The following is a 21,782-nucleotide window of genomic DNA, read 5'->3' on the forward strand; positions in this document are numbered from 1 at the left end:
TTGCCGGATCCAGTGTTTGAATGTCTCCTGGCTGAAAACACACAGAATGCAGATGATCTGGTGTGTGGAACCCTCGCAAGGTCCTTTGCAGAGTTTCCCCACCTCTTAGTTTATTCCCATTCCGAGTCCTCTAAATGTCCCTCCATAAGCAGCAAACCTATCTGGATAATCAGAATGGCACTTCTGAGTACGACCCTGCTTTTTATCATCTCCATCCTCTACCCAGAGCCCTTGGCTAGGAAGTCAGGAAGATTTTTATCTAAACAAAGTGGTTATCTTCTTTTTGCTGTAGGATAGTTTCTGTCAAGCACATATCTCTCTACCTTGCTAGTACAATGCTTTAGAGGTTCTCTTGTTATCATCACTAACATTACTTGGTAGGACATATCACTTAAAATAAAGCTCAGAGTGGTTTTCCTGGAGGCCTAAGAGCTTCGTATTGTATTTTAGCTGTACTGAGATCTCCAGGATATAGTTAGATTATTTTCAGCCCTCTCCTAGCATATGTGGGTTTATTTTTGGGTTTTTGAGGCAGAGTCTCAGCCTGTAGATCTGGCTGTGCTGGGAGCTTGCTTGTGTAGACCAGGTCAGCCTTGAGTTTACAGGGGTCCTTCTGCTGCTGCCTCCCGAGTGCTGGGATTCAGGCATGTGCTATAACGCCTGGCTGTGCACCACCAGCTTTGTGGTGTGCATCTTTAGGGCACCATTAATATTTTGTCTCTTGCCAGGAAACCTGTATAACATGCATGTTTCCCACTGAGGAAGGAGGGAAAGGCTGGGCCATGGACATTGAAACCAGAGACACCCATATTCTCATCATTCCTCTTCCGCTTTGTGAGAGATTACGTAGTCTAAACAACTTCCGTTGGTTTTACACATACTTATTCTGGAAGCGTTCTTACCGGAACTCATCTTCCAGTGTCAACCATGTCCTCCCATCCACATGTGGATCCATGTGTTCAGTGCAGAGCCGTTTTTCTTTCTTTTTATCCCCCCGTGTTTGGTTGGCAAGATATAATCCTGCCACATATAACCGTCTTCAATGTGGGTGGTTTAAATGGGAACTGTCTCCTTAAAGGGTTCATTTGTTTGAACAACCAGTCTCCAGCGGGTGGTGCTGTTTGAGAAGGCTGCAGAACCCTTAGCAGAGGGATGGAGCCTCACTGGAGGAAGTGGTGGGGGAAGGGGGCGGGCTTTGAGGTTTTGTAGCCTGATCCGGCTTCCTGTTCACGCTCTCCTTACAGATACAATGTGACCAGCCAGCCTCCTGCTCCTATGCCTGCCTTCTGTCCTTGCTACTGTGTATTCCCTGCCATAATGGGCCATTTCCTTCTGGAAGTGTGAGCCCCAGTGAGTCCCTTTTCCTTTAAGTTGCTTTTGTCAGGGTATTTTATCACAGTGACAGGGGAGTAACTAAGGCCCTAAGTAACTGTGATAGAAGTTCATGATTCTCACTCCTGGTATGTACATTTTTTTCCTGTTTATATTCTTCTAGACAATGATGGTGGACATCTTGATGGTCTTGTTCACATCTCTAACTCTAGTATTTGGCACAGTACTTATAGAGTAAGTGCCCAAATCTTGTTGAAATAAACGATCATTTTAACATCCAAACAGAAATATTTGTTTTCATTCTCCATCTTGAAGTCCCAATTAAAAAAAAAAAAGGAAGTCAAGCGTGTGAAAGAATTAGGTAATTTGTAATTATTGGTAATTAGTCACAGCATCATCAACCCATGTTCCTTCTCTAGAACTGTATTGTGGTAATATTTTATTTGTGCTGAAATGTGATATTTTATTTGTATGTTAATAAATAAAGCTTGCCTGGAGATCAGAGGTCAGAGCCAGCCATAAACAGAAGTCAGGCAGTGGTAGCACACACCTCTAATCCAATCACATGGCAGGCAGAGTCTCTGTGTGTTCAAGGACACAGTCAAGTGTGGTGACACACTCCTTTAATCCCAGTACCAACCATAGAGACCTGGAGGTCTGTATAGACAGGCATTGACGAGGAAGTGAGGTGGCTGGGTTAAGAGCCAATGAGGCATAACAGCAAGGCAATAAAGGCACAGGTTAGACAGGAAGAGGTTGGTTCTCTTGGGAAGCTGCGGTGGTGTGGCGAGTAAGGTTAGCTGTTGGTTATTCCTGTTTCTCTGATCTCTACAGCTTTCACTCCTGTATTTGGCTCTGTGTTTCTTATTTAGTAACACTGTTTAGAAATTCGTCTACACTGTTTGGGCTCCCAGTGAGCACAGTGAGAACAATTTGGCCCAGTTGTGGAACCTTGAACAAGCTAATTCATCTCACATCATCTCTGTTTCCACATGTACAGAATGGACATAGTGAAACCTTGTTGGATTATTAGTTAGAGAGGAGGAGAAAATATCCAGGCTCCTACCTGTAGATGCTCAGAAAATGGTAGTTCCCCAGCTCATCTTTCTCCTCATCATGACCAGGGGAGTAAGATTCTAGCAAGCAAGAGAACCTGGTAGCCCCTTCCCAGAATCTCTCTGTCCTACTGTGCCATCTGAGATCTAATCACAAGCCAGCTCTGTCCGTAAACTATTCTTTCCCATCCAGAGCCAGGATCAGTTGTTGCCTGGCACACATCTGGTTATATTGTTTTTACTGTTAATTATTCAGAAGACCTGGCTCCACCTTTGGGGGGCCACATTCTTACCTGTTACATCCACTAAGACTTCTAGGGGTGTTTTTTTTCCCTCTCAAATCCTTGAAGTTTCTGATAACAATCTGGTTTTCATTTCCTCAGCTTCAGTTTTGCCTCACAGCATCCAGAAACAGGTGGACCACAGGATTCTCCTCACAATGCTCTGTCCAGGAAGCTAAGCGGATCCAGGATTTGGAGAACCTCAAATCAGAAAATGCGCTCTATTGGCCCTACAGCCTGTTTCTTAATCTATTTTTTGTCAATGTGTTCTAGTTAGTTTCCTGTTGCTGTGATAAAAAGCAGGGGCAAGCAACTTGGGGGAGGAAATGGTTTATTTTACTCTGCTGGTTATAGTCTGTTACCCAGGGAAACGAAAGCAGGAACCCAAGGTAGGAGTTTGCAGCAGAAACCGTGGAGGGTGCTGCTTCTAGGCTGACTCCCAGGTTCATGTTCAGCTACTTGTCCGGGGATGGCACTGCCCATGGTAGATTGGGCTTCCCAACTTAAATTAACAATCAAGAAAATGACCCATAGACATGACCACGGTTCTATCCGGTGGAGGAAATTCCTCAGCTGGGGTTCTTTCTCCCCAGGTTTGTCAAGTTGACAACCAAAATTATCCATCACACAGTTATATTACATTCTTAAACATGTCTTACACGTGCAAGACATAATTATCATTGTTGATGGACCACCCTAATTGGCCTCCTTGCAACAGTGAGCAAGACTGGTTTCTACTTGCATTAAAATCTGAATAGTAAAGGTGCCCCAAATCAATCATCTGAATGCAGCTAGATAACTGTCGGTGGCTAGATAAGTCACTCTTCCCAACTATGACAGGAAATTATCATCTGTTCTCTGCCTGTTTTGTGGGCCAACTATGAGATTGGAAGGGATAATACAACACACATAAAAATCTGTGGTGTATGTGTGTGTGCGTGTGTGTGTGTGTGTGTGTGTGTGTGTGTGTGTGTGTGCATGTGTGCGCGTGTCTGCTTGTGCACATGCTAAGATGTAGATTTTCAAGAGTCAGGTTCTCTCCTTTCCCCATGCCGGGATCATTTTCAAGCTCGGATGATACTTATGAAAGAAAATGTAAATGTAAGTCCTGGAAAGTAAATGTCAGACAAAAGTGATACCACAGAACAGGCTGGATGACATCAAGGCATTACTGGGAGGGACTCTTTACCCAGAGGTCAACAGCAGATAAAGGAAGAGGAAATTAGGGCAAAGGTGGCTGCATCTTACTGAGCAGAGTCACAAGATGGCAGCAACATGCTAGGTGCTACCAAGGTGTGGTAATGGAGTTTGCAGCAGAAACCAAGGAACTTGGCTTGTCACATGATTCTGTAGTGGGAGAGTCAGAAACCGGAAGGCTGTCAGCATCTGGACATACAGGAAGGGTGGTAGGGCAGCTAGGGAGGCAGCATGAGTGGTTTGACCATAGGGAAGCCTGGAGCAGGGCTGCCAGGAGTTGAATCCATAGCTCTGGGATGACAGAAGGGTTTTGTGGACAGGTCCACTGCAAGCTGGCGGGCAGCAGGGTATGGTGCCACAGCTGGGCTGACAAGGTGGGCAGCAGTAATGATGTGGAGAGTGGGGAGAGGGGTCTTTTCACAGGTGTTTTCCAGGGTGTGATTTTTTTTGTTTTTTGTTTTTTTAAAGTCTGGCCTTCTTATGTCAGGTCTCCAAAGTCTGGACCCATCAGCAGGGCTTTTCTTAGTTGTTGCTTGCATTAATTTCCACATTCATTTTGGGCATTGACAAGGACGAGGTTGTTCCTCAAATTCAAATGTCATGAACCTTTTGAAAAAGCTTAATCTGTTCCTAGGAACATTTTTTTTTTTTTAATTTTGGATAAAAGCAAGATGGTTACATCATCAGCATCCTTCCTGCCATGGTCCTCATTTGGTTATCTGAAAGGTCAGGGTGGTGGTCACTCCACAGCTTGATCTTTTGGGAAGTGTCATTGATGAGAGACATCACGCCTCTGTCACAGTGAAAGGCTGGCTCCACACCTGGTGTCAAGGGTGTTCGGGCGGGCACCACTTTGGTTCAAGGTTACCGGGCACCTGTCTCTGTAGCTGTTATTCCCCCTTTCACAGTTATCCCCCCTTTCACATCCCAGGCCTGCCACAGGCACTCAGAGACTGTTTGGCACTATGTGTGCCTCATAGAGAAGGGGTGAAGTGGGGTGCAGGAAGCCCCCAGGTGGACATAATACTGAGCAGGGTGTGAGACTTTCCGGGACTAATGAGGAAAGCTGTGGGCCAACTGAGATGATAGCTGCTCTAGTTTCTGACTGTTCACGAGTCAGATGTGTCAGGTGAATCACAAACTGCTCCCTCCTTTCCTCCCCTCTCCTCTCCCCTCCTCCCCTCTCCTTCCCCCTCCTCCCCTCCCCCTCTCTTCCCGTCCCCTCCTCTCCTTCCCTCTTTCTTCTCTTGCTCCCCTCTTCCCTTCTTCTTTCCTTTCCCCTCCTCTCTTCCCCTCTCCCCTCCTCTCCTCCCTACTCCCCTCTTCTCCTCCTCTCTCCCCCTCTTCCCTCCCTTCCCCTTCTCTCCTCCCCTCTCCTCCCCTCCTCTCTCCTTCTCGTCTCCTCCCCTCCCCTCTCCTCTTCTCCCCTCTCCTCCCCTCCCCTCTCCTCCCCTCCTCTTCTCTCCTGCTCTCCCCCTCTCCTTTCTCTTCCCTCCTCTTCTCTCACTTTGCATCCCTCTGCTTCTCTGTTTTACTGTGCAGCTCAGACTGGCCTAGAACAACTGATCCTCCTGCCTCAGTCTCCCAAGGGCTGGGTATTATAGCTGTATAGGACTACAGTTCTCTCCTCTCTCTCTCTCTTCCTTTCTATCTCTCCTTCCTCTCTTATTAATAGTATCTCAACACATCTAATGGTAATTTATATAGTCATATCTATAAATGATGTTTTATCTACTTAGCAGTAATTTGTTTAATTACAAATTATTATTGCCTTAGTATACTGTAAGGCACTTTTGTATGATATGCAGGATATACTTATACTCTCAATATATGAGGGGAATTTCCTGATATTCAAAAATTAAATATGTTATTTTTCTGTAGATTTTTCCACTGGAATAATATAATTTTTATCTTCCTGATTTGCTACATTATTCTATCTTGAAAACATGTTGATGATTATAAAACCCTCTTATATGCAAATACCTGTGATTATTCTACCTTTTTCAGTTAGTGCAATGAAAACCGTTGATGAATGCCAAAGTATTAGAGCAACTTTGCATTTCCGGTAATAGTATAAGAGGGTGGTGGTCATACGCACATGGAACTGAATTTGGTATGCTTAAATACTGTTCAGGATGGACACTGATCTGGGGTTCCACTAGTCAGCCCTCCTGTTCTTCCTATAGTGCATCTGCCTTCTCTAATGAAGTCAGTTCTGAGGCCGCCAAGGTTCTCCACCCTCCTATGACCCTACTTGGATTTGCCATGCCTCTGCACTGATTTTTCTGCAGGATCTCATGCCCATGTGTGGCACCATTGATTCTGTTGCACAGCTTGGCTTGGGGAAGAGCAGTTATCTTTTCAGTAAGAATGTTAGACTGTCCTATGGGCCCTGCTGTGGAACATACACTATGGGAGAAATTTTAAGGAGAATTGTTGAGCCTCACTTTATATTATGAACAAAAGCAACAGATTACAGAACAAGTTTATGAAACCAGTACTGGTGATTTCTACAGTATTACCAGAAAACATGAATAAAGAAATGTGTTTAGCTTTTAACTCAAATTAAGAGAAGAATAATTTACTTTTAGCATATTTAAACTTCAGTTAAACTCACCAGTTCTCACTGAAGAGAACTTGGGGGAAAAGCGTGTTCTGCAATCACAGTCAAGAAGAGGATTACCATCCCCATGCCTTGTTATTACTTGTCCTTTCTCCATTCTCCTTAGCTCCCTCTACATCTCATGCTGGCTTCCTGTGCCTCCTCTCCGGCTTCAGGCCACGTGGACTCCAATGTCATCTCTTTGTCCTTCTCTCCTTCCCATGAGATCTCTGCTTCCAACACAGTCCCCTTTCTACTTTTGTGCCCTCCTAGACATGTATATACACACATAAATTTAATGATAGATTTCATCTATGAGAGGAAAAAACGCAGCATTTGACTTTGTGAGTCTGGCTTATTTCACTTAATTGATCTCCAGTTCTATTGGTGTCCTGGAAATTTTATTCTTTCTGGATGAAAAAAATTCCATTGTGCATAATGTGTTTTAATCACACTGTTAACCCTCTCTTTTTTCTCTCTCACTCCTGCTAACCCCCTTCTTTTTCCCAACTAGCTTCTTATATTAGTTTTCAGAGGAACCCCCATATTGATTTCCACAGTGCCTGGACCAGTTTGCTTTCCTACCAGTGGTGTATAAATGCTCATCCCTCCCCATATCCTCAACAACATTTGTTATTGTTTCTGGAAAAGACTCTACTAGCAAATAACTAATCCCAAGAACTGACAAATGGGATTATAGAAAATGAAAATGCTTCACAGCAAAGGAGTTCATCAGGAGAGTAAAGAGAGACTCTACAGAATGAGAAAAACCTTTGCCAACCATCTATCAGATATGGCATGAATATCTAGAATGCATAACTCTAGATATCAGAATATTGAATTTCTCATGGCATTAGTAATAGCCACAGTCAAGATACTGGAGCAACTGAAATGTCCATTAGGAAATGAATGGGTGAAAACTGTGGTAGGGTCTGGAGGGATGGCTCAGGCGTTAAGACCAGTGACTACTGTCCCAGTATTACTTTAGGGGAAGCAAAGATCTCAGTTTTAGAATATGACCCTATGAAGGACACAGGGTTATGAAATGTGTATCCATAAGCACTAAGGAAAGAAGAGTGAGATCTCTGTATTACCTCAGAGTAGCTCAGAGCTCTTAGAAGAGAATAGATAGTGAAAGAACACTATTGGTGATGTCCTGGTGGTTACCAAAAAGGTAAGAAGTGGGCTTGTATAGGTGTGACAAGTGAGTTGCTAGCAAGAGTTTGTTCAGATGTTAGTTCTTTGAGAAATTCATCATCATCAACATATCCTCACCATCATCATCATCATCACCATCACCATCATCATCGTCGTCATCGTCATCATCATCATCATCATCATCATCAGCAGCAGCAGCAGCAGCTAGACCCACAATAGCAGGGCTAGTGGTAGGGTGTGCTGCAGCAGATAATCATGCAGGCTGGTTCTCAACAGGTGGTCCTGCAGCAGGAGGTTGGCAGCAGTTGCTCCAGTAACAGGGTGTGCAGCAATTGGGAGTGCAGCATGGTTGGCAGCAGATAGATCCTCAGCAGCAAGGCTGGTAGTGGGGTGGCAGCAGCTGCTCACACAGCTTGGTCTCCAGCAGGTGGTCCTGCAGCAGGTGGTCCTGCAGCAGGTGGTCCTGCAGCAGGTGGGCTGGCAGCAAGGGGAGCAGCAGGACTGGGTCATGGTGTTGGATGTGGAAGCTGGGCTCCTGTTCACGGGTCAGCTTTCCAGAAGACAATGACTTCTTTCTGTGCAGGCCTTTTATATATCAGGTCTTTATAGTCTGGACCAATCAGCAGGTCTTTCCTTGTTTCTGTAATATTTCACATTCGGTTTGATGTTATTAAAGAACACATTGCTCTCTCAATGTTATGAAGTTTTTCAAAGCAAGGATCTTAACTGAGAGCAACTCATAAGAAACCTTTACAGGCAGAAGGAAGCTGAACCTACCATCAGCAGCACCTTGATTTGATCATTAATTGAACATGTAATCACTCCTGGAACCCCGGGAGACTCAGGGTAGTTGTCCTTTCAAAGTTTTGCTCCGTTGGCTCTACTTATATTAGGAAGAGACTCTCGAGAGAGGCTTGGTGGTGCTTGGAGATGGACTGAATGACTAGTTCATTGTTTACTCACAGAAGCCTGACTCCACAGGTTAATCCAGGCATTTTTTTTCTGTAACAGCTCCTCCACCTGGGTGTTCCAGATGCATTAAAGACATTTGGGGGTGAGGGACTGGTGATGTAGCTCAGGTGGAAGGATGCTTGCTTAGGATGTATGAAGTCCAGATTTCAATCCCTAACACTACATTAGACAGGCTTGGTGGTACGTGCCCATAATCTCATCACTTGGGAAGTGGAAATGGAAGATCAGAAGTTCAAGGTCATCCTCAGATACATAGGGAGTTTGAGACCAGGTTGGGCTATATGAGATTCTGTCTAGAAAAAACCAAAGGCAATCTGGGAAGATGTCCAGCACAATGCTACAATGCTACTACATTCATAATAGAGCACAATTAGACAGAGCAGGTGAACTAAAGCAGCGGACACACTGGAGGGAGGAGAGTATTCACAGATGTAGTGATGGTTTATCGTCATTTCCCAGGTCTGAGGTCGTACTAGGATGAACACACAGGACTTGAACTGTTGCTGATCTGAAAAGAACCAGGGTCCAGACAAATACAGTCCTAACCTGTAGAGAAGTGTCTCTAGTGTTCTGCCTGTCTGTGTGTCATTCTTTGTTTAACCATTCTCTTCTCTTTTTATTCAAGGGAGGAATGTGTTGTCGTGGGACCTGACTTAACTGAGACATTAACTCTTTTCCTTAGGTCTGTCAATCACCTTAAATGAGCATAATAATTAATTTCCAATCCGAGAGAACATCATGAAGTGAACACAATCATGTTGTTGTTGCTACGGCTAGAGTGAGAAGTAGAAATTAACTCCAAGGTCTACCAATCACATCCTCTCATCCCCTGGAAAGGAGCTGATGTCTGTGAATTCTCTTTTGTTTTCAATAACTCTCTTCTAACTGACTTTAATTTTGGAAGTCATCAACTTTGGAGGCTGTGCTAAGCCATGTTGTTAGGTGCGCACCAATTTTGCTCTAGACAAACACCCATGATATGTGATAATAGCAGGTCCTGATGATAGTAGTTGTCTGAGATGTTTTGCAGGAACCTGGAAGACAGATTCATCTAACTCAATGGGAATGAAACCATTGATACTTCAATTGAGACTGTGGACATTTCCAGTGGGTGACTTCTTTGAAGTTGGAGGGTGGGAAAGCACACTGACAGGCTATCTCTTCACCTGTGTCCCAGACAAGCCATGGTATTCATTCGTATATGTACAAATTGTGGGTTGGTTCACTTCTCATCTACCCACTATGCCCAAGCCACACTTCACTCTGTTTCTCTATCACATCAGTATCCCTGGACTGTATCCCTAAGCAGGTAGATTTGAGACATGCTTCCTATCTCTTTGTTTGAATGCTTTGTGAGTTAATTCTTTCTCTTCTGCAGAGCTCCTCCTTTGAGTGGAGGGTGTGCTGTGTGATATGTGGTGCTGATTTACAATGCTAACAGCAGGTGGATCTCTGTGAGTTTGAGGTTGGCCTGGTATACAGAACTGATTCTAGGACCAGCCAAGGCTACACAGAGAAACCCTGTCTTGAAAAACAACAAAACAAAACAGAAAACTCAATGTTTTAGAATTCATATATGTATTATATTCTGATCTACCACCCATTCCCTCCCCAACCTCTTTCAGACTCCTTCACTGTGTCTCCCTCCAAACTTCATGTCTTCTTTTTGGCCCAGTGATGAGTCAAATCAGTACTGTCCATATGCACATGGGTGTAGGGCAGTAGTTCTCAGCCTTCCTAATGCCGCGACCCTTTAATACAGTTCCTCATGTTGCGGTGACCCCCAACGATGAAAGTATTTTCATTGCTACTACGTTCTGTAATTTTGCTGAATCATACTGTAAGTATCTGATATGCAGGATATTTATTACACAACCTCAAAGAGGTCATGACCCATAGGTTGAGAACTGTCAGTGTAGGGCTATCCACTGGAGTGTGGGCCATTTCCCTTAAACATCTTGAAAGAACCTTTAAATTTCTTACCCCGACAGTCTTCAGAGATCAAAGCACCTCAGTTAGGGACAGGGCTTTTTTTTTTTTTTTTTTTTTACCTCTCCTCATATTATGGAATTATGACTGGGTTGATTTTATGCAGGTCTTGGGTAGGCAATCACAGCTCCTGGGAGTTCATGAGTGCATGGTCTCATCATGTCCAAGGCATTGTTTCACAATGATCTTTCCCAATCCTCCAAAGCTAATAAAGAAGAAACATACAATGAAAACTATAAAACACCAAAGAAAGAAATTAAATATGCTAAGAGATGGAACGGACTCTCACGATCATGGATTGCTAGGAATAAAATTGTGAAACTGATCACAATCTCAAAAGCAGTCCATAGATCCAATGCAAATCCCCATGAAAATTTCAGCACAATTCTTCACACAAATTGAAAAAATAATCCTAAAATTTATATTGGAGCACAAAAGACCCTGAATAGCCCAAACAATCTTGGACAATAAAAACAGTGTTGTAAGCATCTCCAGTCCTGATTTCAAGTTATACTACAGACTATAGTAATAAAAACACCCTGGTATTATGCATCAAAAGAGACACATTGATTAGTGGGATAGAATTAAGGACCCAGATAAAAGCCTATGATCCTAAAATTTCTGACACCTGATTTAAAAAAAAAAATAGTTCTTTGAGCTTGAGTATATTTTTTGTTGATTTTTCAGATTGTATTTCAATCACAACATTTCTCCTTTCCATACCCCGCTTCAAAGTTCCAATATACCCCTCCCTACTCTTCTTCAAATTCATGCTCTCCTTTTTGACACATGATTTTTGACAAAAATGCCGAAAATTCACATTGGAGGAAAGACGGCATCTTTAACAAATGCTACTGGGAAATTAGATCCTTCTCCTCCTACCCCACCCACACACAAAAAACCCAACTCAATTCCAAATGCATTGATCTTTTGTAACATGCTTTTAGTTTAAAATTTGAGATATTTGGTTATTGTATCTTTTTTTAGTAAACATGGTTAAACACTGAGGCATGTTCAAATGTTAGACAAATATTGCCTTACTGAAATCAATTTGGTTTGGTTATGATTTGTGAATGTTACACTGGATTTGACTCATGGATACCTTATTTGGAGACATATTGACTGTACATATATATTCCTAAATATACATTTCCATTCTTCCTGTTTTTACCGCATTTCCTCTAGCTCATCTAATTGAGTCAGTCTTGAATTTATCTAGATTCCCCACCTCCTCAGAACACAATTTGGCTTTGCTTTATTTCCTTATATTTATGTTCTTTAAAAAAATTATTTTATTTTATTTGATAGGCTGGTCACCAGAGTAGACCGGTCCAGGCACCCTCTGGACCACTGCCAACAGACAAGGTGGGGTCAACCTTGTGGATTCCTGACAGCCTCCCCAGCACCCTGCCTCTTCCTATTCCCATGATGTTCTCATCTATCATGGTATCTCCCTCTCTGCCCTCCCACTCTGTCCCTGTTCCAGCCTGACCCTCCCATTTCCCTATGTTCTCATCCCCCACTCCTCGCCCTCTGCCACCCCCAACACCCAGTCCACTCATGTAGATCTCATCCACTTCTCCTTCACAGGGTCATCCATGTGTCCCTCCTAGGGTCTTTTCCTGTTAGCTAGCCTCTCTGGAGTTGTGGGTTGCAGTCTGGCCATCCCTTCCCTCCCATTTAGAATCTACTTATGAGTGAGTACATGCTATGTTTGTCCTTCGGCAGAGATGATGGACTACACTAGTGGAAACCCATGAACTGTGGACTGGTGACTGTGGAGCCCCCATGGGACTGGATTAGGCCCTCTGGACATGGAAGACAGTTGTTTGGGGGGCACCCAGGCAGGGGGATTGGGATCTGTCCCTGGTGCATGGGCAGGCTTCTGGGAATCCAGTGCCTGTGGTGTGACACCTTGCACAGCCTTGGTGCAGTGGGAAAGGGGCTTGGACCTGCCTAGGCTCAGTGTGCTGGGCTCTGCTGACTTCCCATGGGAGACTTCGATTTGGGGGATGTGGGCATGTGGGGTGGTTTGGGAAAGAGGGCTGGGGGGTGGGAGGAGGGAGGAGGGGGGTCTGTGGATAACATGAGGAGTGAGTAGAAAATTTCTTAATAAAGAAAAAAATAAATAAATAAAAAAGAAAAAATATAAAAAAAAGAAAAAAGGAAATAAATAAAATAAGCTTCAAATATTAAAAAAATATTTTATTTTATGTGTATGGGTGCTTTGTGTGCATGCATGTCTGTGTGTTACTTGTGTACCTGGTGCCCAAGAGGCCAGAAGAAGGTGTTGGATCTCCTGGAAGTAGAGTTACAGACAGTTGTGAGCTGCCATGTGAAGGCTGGAAATCAAACCTAGGTTCTCAACAAGAACAGCCAGTGCTTCTAACCACTGAACCATCTCTCCAGCCCTCTCCACTTTTACTTACTTAAGACTTCTCATGCCTGTAGAAAACACTTCAGTGATTCAGAGCTGGTGTGGGGTTTCTCTCTGTACGTACTCTATAGCCAAGTTACTGATCTATTGTCTATATTTGGAACAAAGAAGACAAAGCGTCAGCCAATTGTATGGAACTAACAATAGCCATTTATGTAATATTGAACTATTCCAGATAATAAAAGTGAAGAAGTGTCTTTAGTTGTCACCTAATCATCATCAGAGGAGTTTTTCTTCAGTACATGTGCCAGCTGAACTTTCTGAGGAGAAAGCATGCTTATTAAATGACCAAAGAACATGTAGGCACGCCAGAGTGTTATCTGATAAAAAAAAAAACCCACAGAAAATGTGAGAGCCCCTGGCATCTTTGGAAGAAAAGTTTACTATCTTGTTACTTTTGTTCATTTAAAATTTATTATTCTTAGATGTATATTTAGCTTTTAAAACTTGTGGAGGAACCTCTGAGTTACTCAAAAATATAATTAGATTTGTGTGACAAGTAATGTTCTAACTTGCTCTAAAATATTATAAAAGAAAGGACCAAATGAAAATGCTGCTGGTTTTTGATCCCAAACTGGGTTCTTTCTCCTTCAGGTATCATGGAACCAACAACAGAATCTAGATCCTATTGAGTGGAGGATTTTGGAGAAATAATTGGCAGCTCAGGACCTTACCCGAACGATGGATTTGAAGTCAAAGGGATGAAGGAGAAGATACTATGAGTAGGAACATTATTCACCAAGATTTTGTGAAGGGGGTAGAGTCCATCTTGGATATGGGAGAGTCCTGCCCTTTAATCTTCAGAGCTGGTTTGCGTCTGAGTTGGAAGCGGGATGGAACAAGATTATATGGTTGGGCAGGGATTTTACTAGGGTAGTGCATGACAAGGAGATGGTAATGAGTCTGGGGGTGAATAGCAGGTCAGCCCAGTGTCCTCTCAGCATGAAACCTGTTTTACCTGGTGCATTTCTATGCCTTGTTTTTCCCAGAACAGTCAAGATCCTGGATGTTGTCATGGCTGCATAAGAAGGTATGGTGTCTGAAACAGAATTCTACTTAACAAAAAGGACTCTTTCTCAGGGTTTGAGGGGTGTTGGCTTAGTAACAAATAGAAATATCAGCATGACAACTGTGCACTGAGGTGCCCTAGGACCAAAAGAAAAAGAATCAAGAAAATTTAGGTTTGTTTTGACAAGAGGAATTTGACATACTTAGAAGAACTGCCAACTAGTGAAAAGGCAGTTTCAGGAGAGCTGAGCACAAACTGAGCCCAACACAGGGGAAGGACTTCTTCCCTCCGTTGTCAGGTTTGCCAGGCACATGGCACATTCTGCCCGGACTGGTAGAATATCATTGGAATATTATTCAGCAATTATAACATTGGAATACTATGTCCATCTATTATCAGAAAACAACTAGAGACACAGGTGTTGACAAGGACGTGGAGAACTGAGAATCCTTACACAGTGGTGGGATGGGAAAGGGTAGAGCAGCTAGTGGAAAATTTATGGATGCTTCTCAAGCAATCTTAAAAAGAAAAGCAAAAATAGGTCTGGGCAAATAGAGTCCTTTGGGCAAATGCCTAGGAGGTTATAGATGGGTCACATGGAAATTCTTACTTTAATTTTTAGAAAAACTTCATACCAGTTTCCATAATGGCTGTACTGGTTTTTATGTTTTGTTCTCTCTACTCTTATTTTCTCAAGGACTTTTATTATGAAGGCATGTTGAATTTTGCCAAAGGTTTTTTCAATGTCTCTTGAGATAATTCTGTGGTTTGTGTTTCTAAGTTCACTTATGTGGTTTATTGCACTTAGTGACGTGTGTGTGTGTGTGTGTGTGTGTGTGTGTGTGTGTGTGTGTGTATGTGTTGAATTGTCCCTGAATCTCACAGATAAAGCCAAACTGGTCATGGTAGATAATCTCTTTTGATGTATGTCTGTACTCTGCTTGAAAGTATTTTATTGAGTATTTTTGAGTCTATGTTCATCAGGGATATGATGATTTCTTTTTTGTTGTCATTGTTGTGTCTTTACCTGGTTTGGGCATTAGAGTGATACTGGCTTCATAGAAGGGGTTTGTAACAGTGAGTCAATAATCGGTGAGTATTTCATTTCAAATATGCAAGATAAATAACTCCAAGAGACCTGCTTTGCATCGTTGTGAGCTCTGTGTGTGATACAGTGAAACATACTGTACATTTAAAAATTGATTGTGCATGTAAATCTTGTACCACATGGTTTTACCACAGAATAGTAAACACAGACAATATGGAATGAGATATGGTGCATAATATATTAAGAATTTGTGAAGGCTAAGTACGATTTAGGAGACAGCTCAAAGTGACCAGGAAGAACAAAGTAGCGCAGGAGTGTAGAATGAAGCATGATTACAAAGATGCATGAAAGTATGATATTTTTAATGAACACGCTCTCTTAAGTTACTTAGAGGAAGAGATGAAGACCTTGGCACAGAATTTAAGCTGAAGCGAGACTTTCACACAAGATGGCATGAGCTCTACATACCAGGAAGAGAGTGAAAGTAAGAACTCTGTATTTACTCAAGGAAATTAATGTTTGAATAAGAATTTGATAATTAACAGAATTTTGGGGCTTAGCCTAATGGCTTTTAGCACAAATAAGAAGAGAGTTTACATAAGTTGTGTGGATATTTGTCTCTTGGGGAAATTGATCAACAGCAGCTGGACTGGCAGCAGCTGGACATACAGCAGCTGGGCTGGCAGCAGGGTTGACAGCAGGGCTTGCAGCAGCTGGGCAAGATACAGCACCTGGGCTGGCCACACAGCAGCTGGGCTGGCAGCAGCTGGCCACACAGCAGCTGGGTTGGCAGCAGGGCTCACTGCAGCAGCTGGGCTGGCAGCAGGATGTGATGCAGCAGCTGGGGAGGCAGGGCAACCGGCAGCAGCTGGTCTCATCTGTTGGTTTGCAGCAGGTGGTCTTGTAACATGTAGTTTCACAGCAAGCTGGTTGGCAGCAGGGCTGATAGAAGCTGCAGATGCTGTTAATTTGGCCACAGCAGCTGGACCCATGGCAGCTGGGCTGGCAGCAGCTGGTCGGTCACGGTCACACAGGGTGGCTTACAGCAGGTGGTCCTGCATCAGCTGGACTGGCAGCAAGGGGAGCAGCAGAAGTTGGTCATGGTTTCAGGTGTGGAGAGTGGTGTTTTGTTTACAGGCGAGTTTTCTAGAATACCATCCCTTCATTTTAGTTGGGTCTTTTATACATCAGTTCACCTAAGTTTGGACCAATCACAGTTTTCCTTGTTCGTTACATTATTTTCCATATTTAAAGTTTGTTTATCAAGGAAGAAGCTGTTCCTTAATAGGAATCTTTTTTAAAAGGACTTAACCTGTTTCTTATTTGGGAACAACTCCCGGGAACTTTTTCAGATGAAAGGAGGGAGTCACACTATCAGCTTCATCACAGTTCTGGACTTCATGCAGAATGTATTTGCTCCTTGGGGAAGAGAGCGTTGGGAGAGTTTTGTTTCCATGGCTTTCTTCCTTAGTTTGGACTTCGATTAGGAAGTAGCTATGGATAGAGATGAGATGGCTTTATGCTCATATCAATTAGCTGAATGCGTAGCTCCTTGTCTATTCATCCAGAAAAATGTATCTTCAGATGAGTCAGGCATCTATGTTGGTACCAGCTCTACCTCTGTGTCCCAGATGTGTCAAATGCATTTGGGAAGATGATGTTTGGTGGCTGTGTATCTTTCTGTGCATTGGTTTCTCAGTACTATATCCTCCACCATTGGTCTACCCGTCTATCTTTATTCCTATACAGAGGATTTGTAGCACTTTTGTTCTGTAATATACTTTGAGGCCATGCATTTTGAAACCTCTAATAGTGTTTTGTTCTGTGTAGGATTGCTTTGAATATGTGTAGTCATTTGTATTTCACATAAAGTATTTCACTTTTTTTTGAGTTTTGTGAAGAACGGTACTGGAATTTTTGTGGGAATAGGGTTCAGTCTACAAATAATTTTTTAACATTAGGGTCATTTTCAAACTATTTACTTGCCAAGAAGAAGTGTGGAAGGTTTTTGCATCATTTGATATCTCCTTTCATTTTATTTTTCAGCATGTTAGTCTTCATTGCCCTGGTCTTTCATATCCTTTGTGTGGGGGGAACTATCGTGAAGGGAATGGTTTTCCTAACCTCCTTCACAGTGGGTTCAATATTGCTATGTAAGCTACTGATTTTTGTATGTTGGTTTTGTATTTTGCAAGTTAAAAGTGCTTGCTAGACATAAAAGTTTTCTGGCAGAGTCCATGAAGCCTTTTAGCTACAGAACCATTAACCTGTGAACAGACGTAGTTTTGCTTCCTCCTCTCATGTTGTTGTCCTTTCATATCTGTCTCTTGTCTTGTTGCTCTGACTAAGACTAAGCACAACACAGAACAAGTGTGGAGATAGTGGGGACCCTTGTCTCAGTCCAGGCTCTACAGGAAATGTTCCCAGTACAATAGCAATTGGGAGAGTTTGGTGCCCCACTCTCATATTGTACCCCAAATCATAGATTATGAAAGTGAACCTCAGCAAAGAAACTTTAGGGTTGAATTCTACCATATGTCAACTGGACTTAATAGATATATACAGAATATTCTACCACACACATAAAGAATACTCATTCTTTTCACCAGCCCACGGAATCTTTCCCAAAATTTATCACATCCTAGGCCACAAAGCAAGCCTTAACAAGTACAAAAAAAGGACACAATTCCTTGTATCCTACCAGGCTGCAGTGGAGTAAATGTAGAAATCAATAGTAAGAACATGTACAAAAACTACACAAATTCTTAGAGACTGAAGAGATTGCTTTTGAGGAAACAAGTGGGTCATTTAAGAAACAGGGAAGAAATTAAAATTTCTAAGATGCAAATAAAAATCAATGGGTAGGAAAACATCTCCTCTGAGGAACAGCTTAAGCATTCAATAAAGTTATAGCTATAAGTGTTACACAAAACCCCAAAGAAATCTCAAACAAACAACCTAATGATGCACCCGAACATGCTAGAAAAACAATAAGCAACTAATCAAAAACTTAGTAGATGGCAAGAAATAATAAAATGTAGGGCAGAAATTAATGAGACAGAGTCTAAAAGAACAATATTTAGATTCAGCCGACAAAGAGATGATTCTTTAAAAGCTTAACCAGATGGACAAACCTATGGCCTAATTAATCAAAAGGAAAGAATGAGAATGTCAAAATGAATAAAATCAGAGAAGAAATGGAGAAGTTACAGTGGACCCCAGAGAAATTCAGATCATTAGGAGATCCTGCAAAAATTATTTTCCCCAAAGCTAGAACAGACCCATAATGAACAATGAGATTGATGCAGTAATTAAAGATCTTCTCACAAGAAATGTCTAGAACATAATCACTGCTTAATTCAATCAAATTTTATAAATCTGATAACATTTCCAATTCTTTTATGAACTAAAAAGGGAAGAAACAGTACCACATTCATTCCATGAAGTCAGGGAAGAAAAGAGCAGGACAATTCTTTCCAGGGAATGGGGTAAGGGCCATGGGGAGATGGTAACCATTGGCTGTTAACTTCGAATTGTTCCAGAGATCTGATGGATGGCATTAGGTTCTCTCTCTCTCTCTCTCTCTCTCTCTCTTACAGTACTGTTCTCTGAGCCAAAGAACTGCCATCTTGGAGCATTCAGCAGTGGCCCTTGGTAAAAGATCTTCCCAGCTGGGCTTGGTTACTGTTTACATACCTTACAGAGAAGTATGTGTGTGAGGGGTCCAGGAATCCCTCACATAAGTACCTAGCTAATCCCTACCACCAGTTGTATGCACTCTGCTCTAACTGAGGGTGGTCTTGGGGAGGGGACATAGAAGACTAGGGGTGGGACTCCATCCATGCAGCTATGGGAAAAGCCCTAATTTCTGCTAAGTAAAGTGCAGCCTTTTCAGGGAGGCACACCCATACTCCTGTAAGCAGTCCCTCAATTGTGCTTTGAAAGGAAACACGATAAACTCATTGGCTCCTCAGAGTCAACTTTCGTGGAATCCTTCTTTGGTTTGTTGATGGGACCTTAGGAGGAGTAGATGCTGTTTATGTTTCCTGCTGGGAAGATGTTTTAACAACAGTGTGTGTGTGTGTGTGTGTGTGTGTGTGTGTGTGTGTGTGTATGTGCTAGACAGAGAGAGAGAGAGAGAGAGAGAGAGAGAGAGAGAGAGAGAGAGAGAGAGCTTATTATATTGCACAATAAAAAGTCTTTTGAGCATGTGGAGCTACTACCAAGTGATTTATCAAAGTGTAATAATGACAGACAATGTGGAATGAATAATAGTCCAGAATTTATTAAGTTTCCATACATTTTTGATAATTTTAATTAATGCATTTTTCTCAATTGTTTAGAGGGAAAGAAAGATCTGGGCTCAGAAGAGAAGCAGAGGACTGGGCTCCATACAGAGAGAAAAGGAGAGAGAGAGTGAATGGACTTGCATTCCACCAAGGTGACTGACAGGCTTCCAAAGTGGTGATAGTCTCATAGTCAGATGTGAGATTATACCCACATGGCAAGATTGGTGTGACAGAGGTACAGTTGATTGGGTATTGTTCAGTTGGAAAGGTGTTCAGCAGTGGGGCTGGCAGCAGCTGGACTCACTGTTGCAGGGCTGGAAGCACCTGCTGGTCACCTAAGTAGGTTCACAGCAGGTGGTCTAGTAGTAGGTGGTTTCATAGCAGGTTGGGCAGCAGCTAGGCTGGCAGCAGCTGGACTCAGAGCAGCAGGGCTGGCAGCAGCTGGATTCACAACAGCTGGGCTGGCAGCAGCTGGACTCACAGCAGCTTGGTTGGCAGCATGGCTGGCAGCAGCTGGTCACACAGGTTGGTTTATAGCAGATGGTCTTACAGCAGGTAGTTTCACAGCAGCTGGGTGTACAGCAGCAGCTGGACACACAGGTTGGCTTACAGCAGGTGTTTCTGCAGCAGATGGTTTTGCAGCAGCTGGGCTGGCAGTTGGGTTGGCAGCAGGGGATCACACAGGTTGGCTTACAGCAGCTGGTCGTGCAGCAGATGGATTTGCAGCAGCTGGGTTGGCAGCAGGGCTGGCAGCAGTAGCTGGTCTCACAGGTTGGCTTACAGAAGGTTGTCCTGCAGCAGGTGGTTTCACAACAGCTGGGCTGGCAGCAGGGTGTGCTGCAGCAGTTGGTAACACAAGTTGGCTTACAGCAGGTGGTCCTGCAGCAGGTAGGCTGGCAGCAAGAGGGGCAGCAGGAGTTGGTCATGGTGTGAACTGTGGTTGGAGGGTTCTTGTTCACAGGTGAGTTTTCCACAATATGGTGAGTTCTTGCATTCTGGACCTTTTATATGTCAGGCCTCTAAGGTTTGGACCAATCAGCAGGACTTTTCCTTGATGTTGTTTACATCATTTTCCATATTCAGTTTATGGTTCATAAGGAAGTGTTTCTCAATGCTATGCATCATTGGAAAGTTTAATCTGATTCTTATTCCAGAATACCGTCTAGGAACTCTTTCAATAAAGGGAAAGCTATTGCACTACTGGTATCAACTGTATCCTTGATCATCAGCTGGTCATGTGGTGGCCCTTGCTGTCTTGGGGGAGTCAGAGTATCTGTTTGTCTACATTTTGTCTCTCCTTTGTAGGTGGATTTTTCTTTCAGCCACCAGCTCACGAAAAAGCCATAAGGATTTATTATTAATTATGAAAGTTCAGCCTTAGCTTAGGCTTGTTTCTAACTATCTCTTAACAACTTAAATTAACTCATTTCTGTTAATCTATGTGCTATCATGTGGCTCATGGCTTTTACCTCTCCTCCTGCATATACTGCTTCCTCTGCATCTGGCTGGAGACTCCTCCTTTCTTTTCCTTAGACTTCTCTGTCTCCAGAAGTCCGGCTTAACCTTTTCCTACCTAGCTACTGGCCACTCAGCTCTTTATCAAACCAATCACAATGACACTTCTTCACACAGTGTAAAAGAATATTCCCCTACAGTCCTTAGTTCATAAAGTTTCTGCATGATGGTGCTATGTTCACAGTGATGGAATGGTTGGGTCTCTGTCCTTTTACACACAAAATCCTCACTTCAGATTGGCCCAAACATCTGTTTCTTCAGCAGCTCCTCCACCAGTGTGTCTCAAAGGCAATTGGGATGAAGATATCTGGCATAACATGTTTCATATCAGTGTAGACTAGAGGACAGATGTGTAAGTGGAAGTACATTAGAGTGAGAAGATATCTGTGTGTGTGTGTGTGTGTGTGTGTGTGTGTGTGTGTGTGTGTATGTGTGCGTGTGTGTCTGTGTCTGTGTATGTTTGTGTGTGTGTCTATTGGTCCTGACTTCTCTTTTGTTGAGGTGCTCACTAGGAGGATCATGTTGGGATTCCTGCCATATAATAATTCACCCGAGGCAAACCTGAGCAAGCAGGTAACTGCTGATAGATAGCAGATTCAGGGCTCTCAGGTTAGTGTTTTTTCCCTGTCTTTCTGTCTTTTCCTTCTGTCTGCCTGCCTGTCCTTCTGTCTTAGCATCTCATTTTGTGATCCCTTCTTGATTCTCTTCCTCTATTGCTTTTCTCTGTGTGCAGTGATGGATTTGAGATAGGTTGAAATGATATCTAATGATGCAAATATACTTAAATTTATTTAAAATATTTATAAAGTCTACTATATTTTGAAAGGCCATAAATAATGTCATGATGGAGAGAGAATCACAAGATGAACATGTCTGTTGTTATTAATCAGGTAAGAAT

At 42.8% G+C, this 21,782-nt stretch overlaps 1 protein-coding gene across 1 annotated transcript; it reads right to left on the reverse strand.

The window, feature by feature from the left end:
* Positions 1-7,992: 7,992 nt before the first annotated feature.
* Positions 7,993-20,295, reverse strand: LOC128121608 (keratin-associated protein 9-4-like). Its single transcript, XM_052756412.1, has 3 exons — positions 19,821-20,295; positions 15,812-15,958; positions 7,993-8,210 (listed from the first exon to the last, which is right to left on the reverse strand). Exons 1-3 carry the CDS (start codon positions 20,293-20,295, stop codon positions 7,993-7,995), a joined length of 840 nt encoding a protein of 279 aa, XP_052612372.1.
* Positions 20,296-21,782: the final 1,487 nt, after the last annotated feature.

The sequence above is a fragment of the Peromyscus californicus genome, unplaced genomic scaffold, assembly GCF_007827085.1.
Source record: "Peromyscus californicus insignis strain IS unplaced genomic scaffold, ASM782708v3 Scaffold_3__1_contigs__length_106647218, whole genome shotgun sequence".
Taxonomy (NCBI): Eukaryota; Metazoa; Chordata; class Mammalia; order Rodentia; family Cricetidae; genus Peromyscus; species Peromyscus californicus.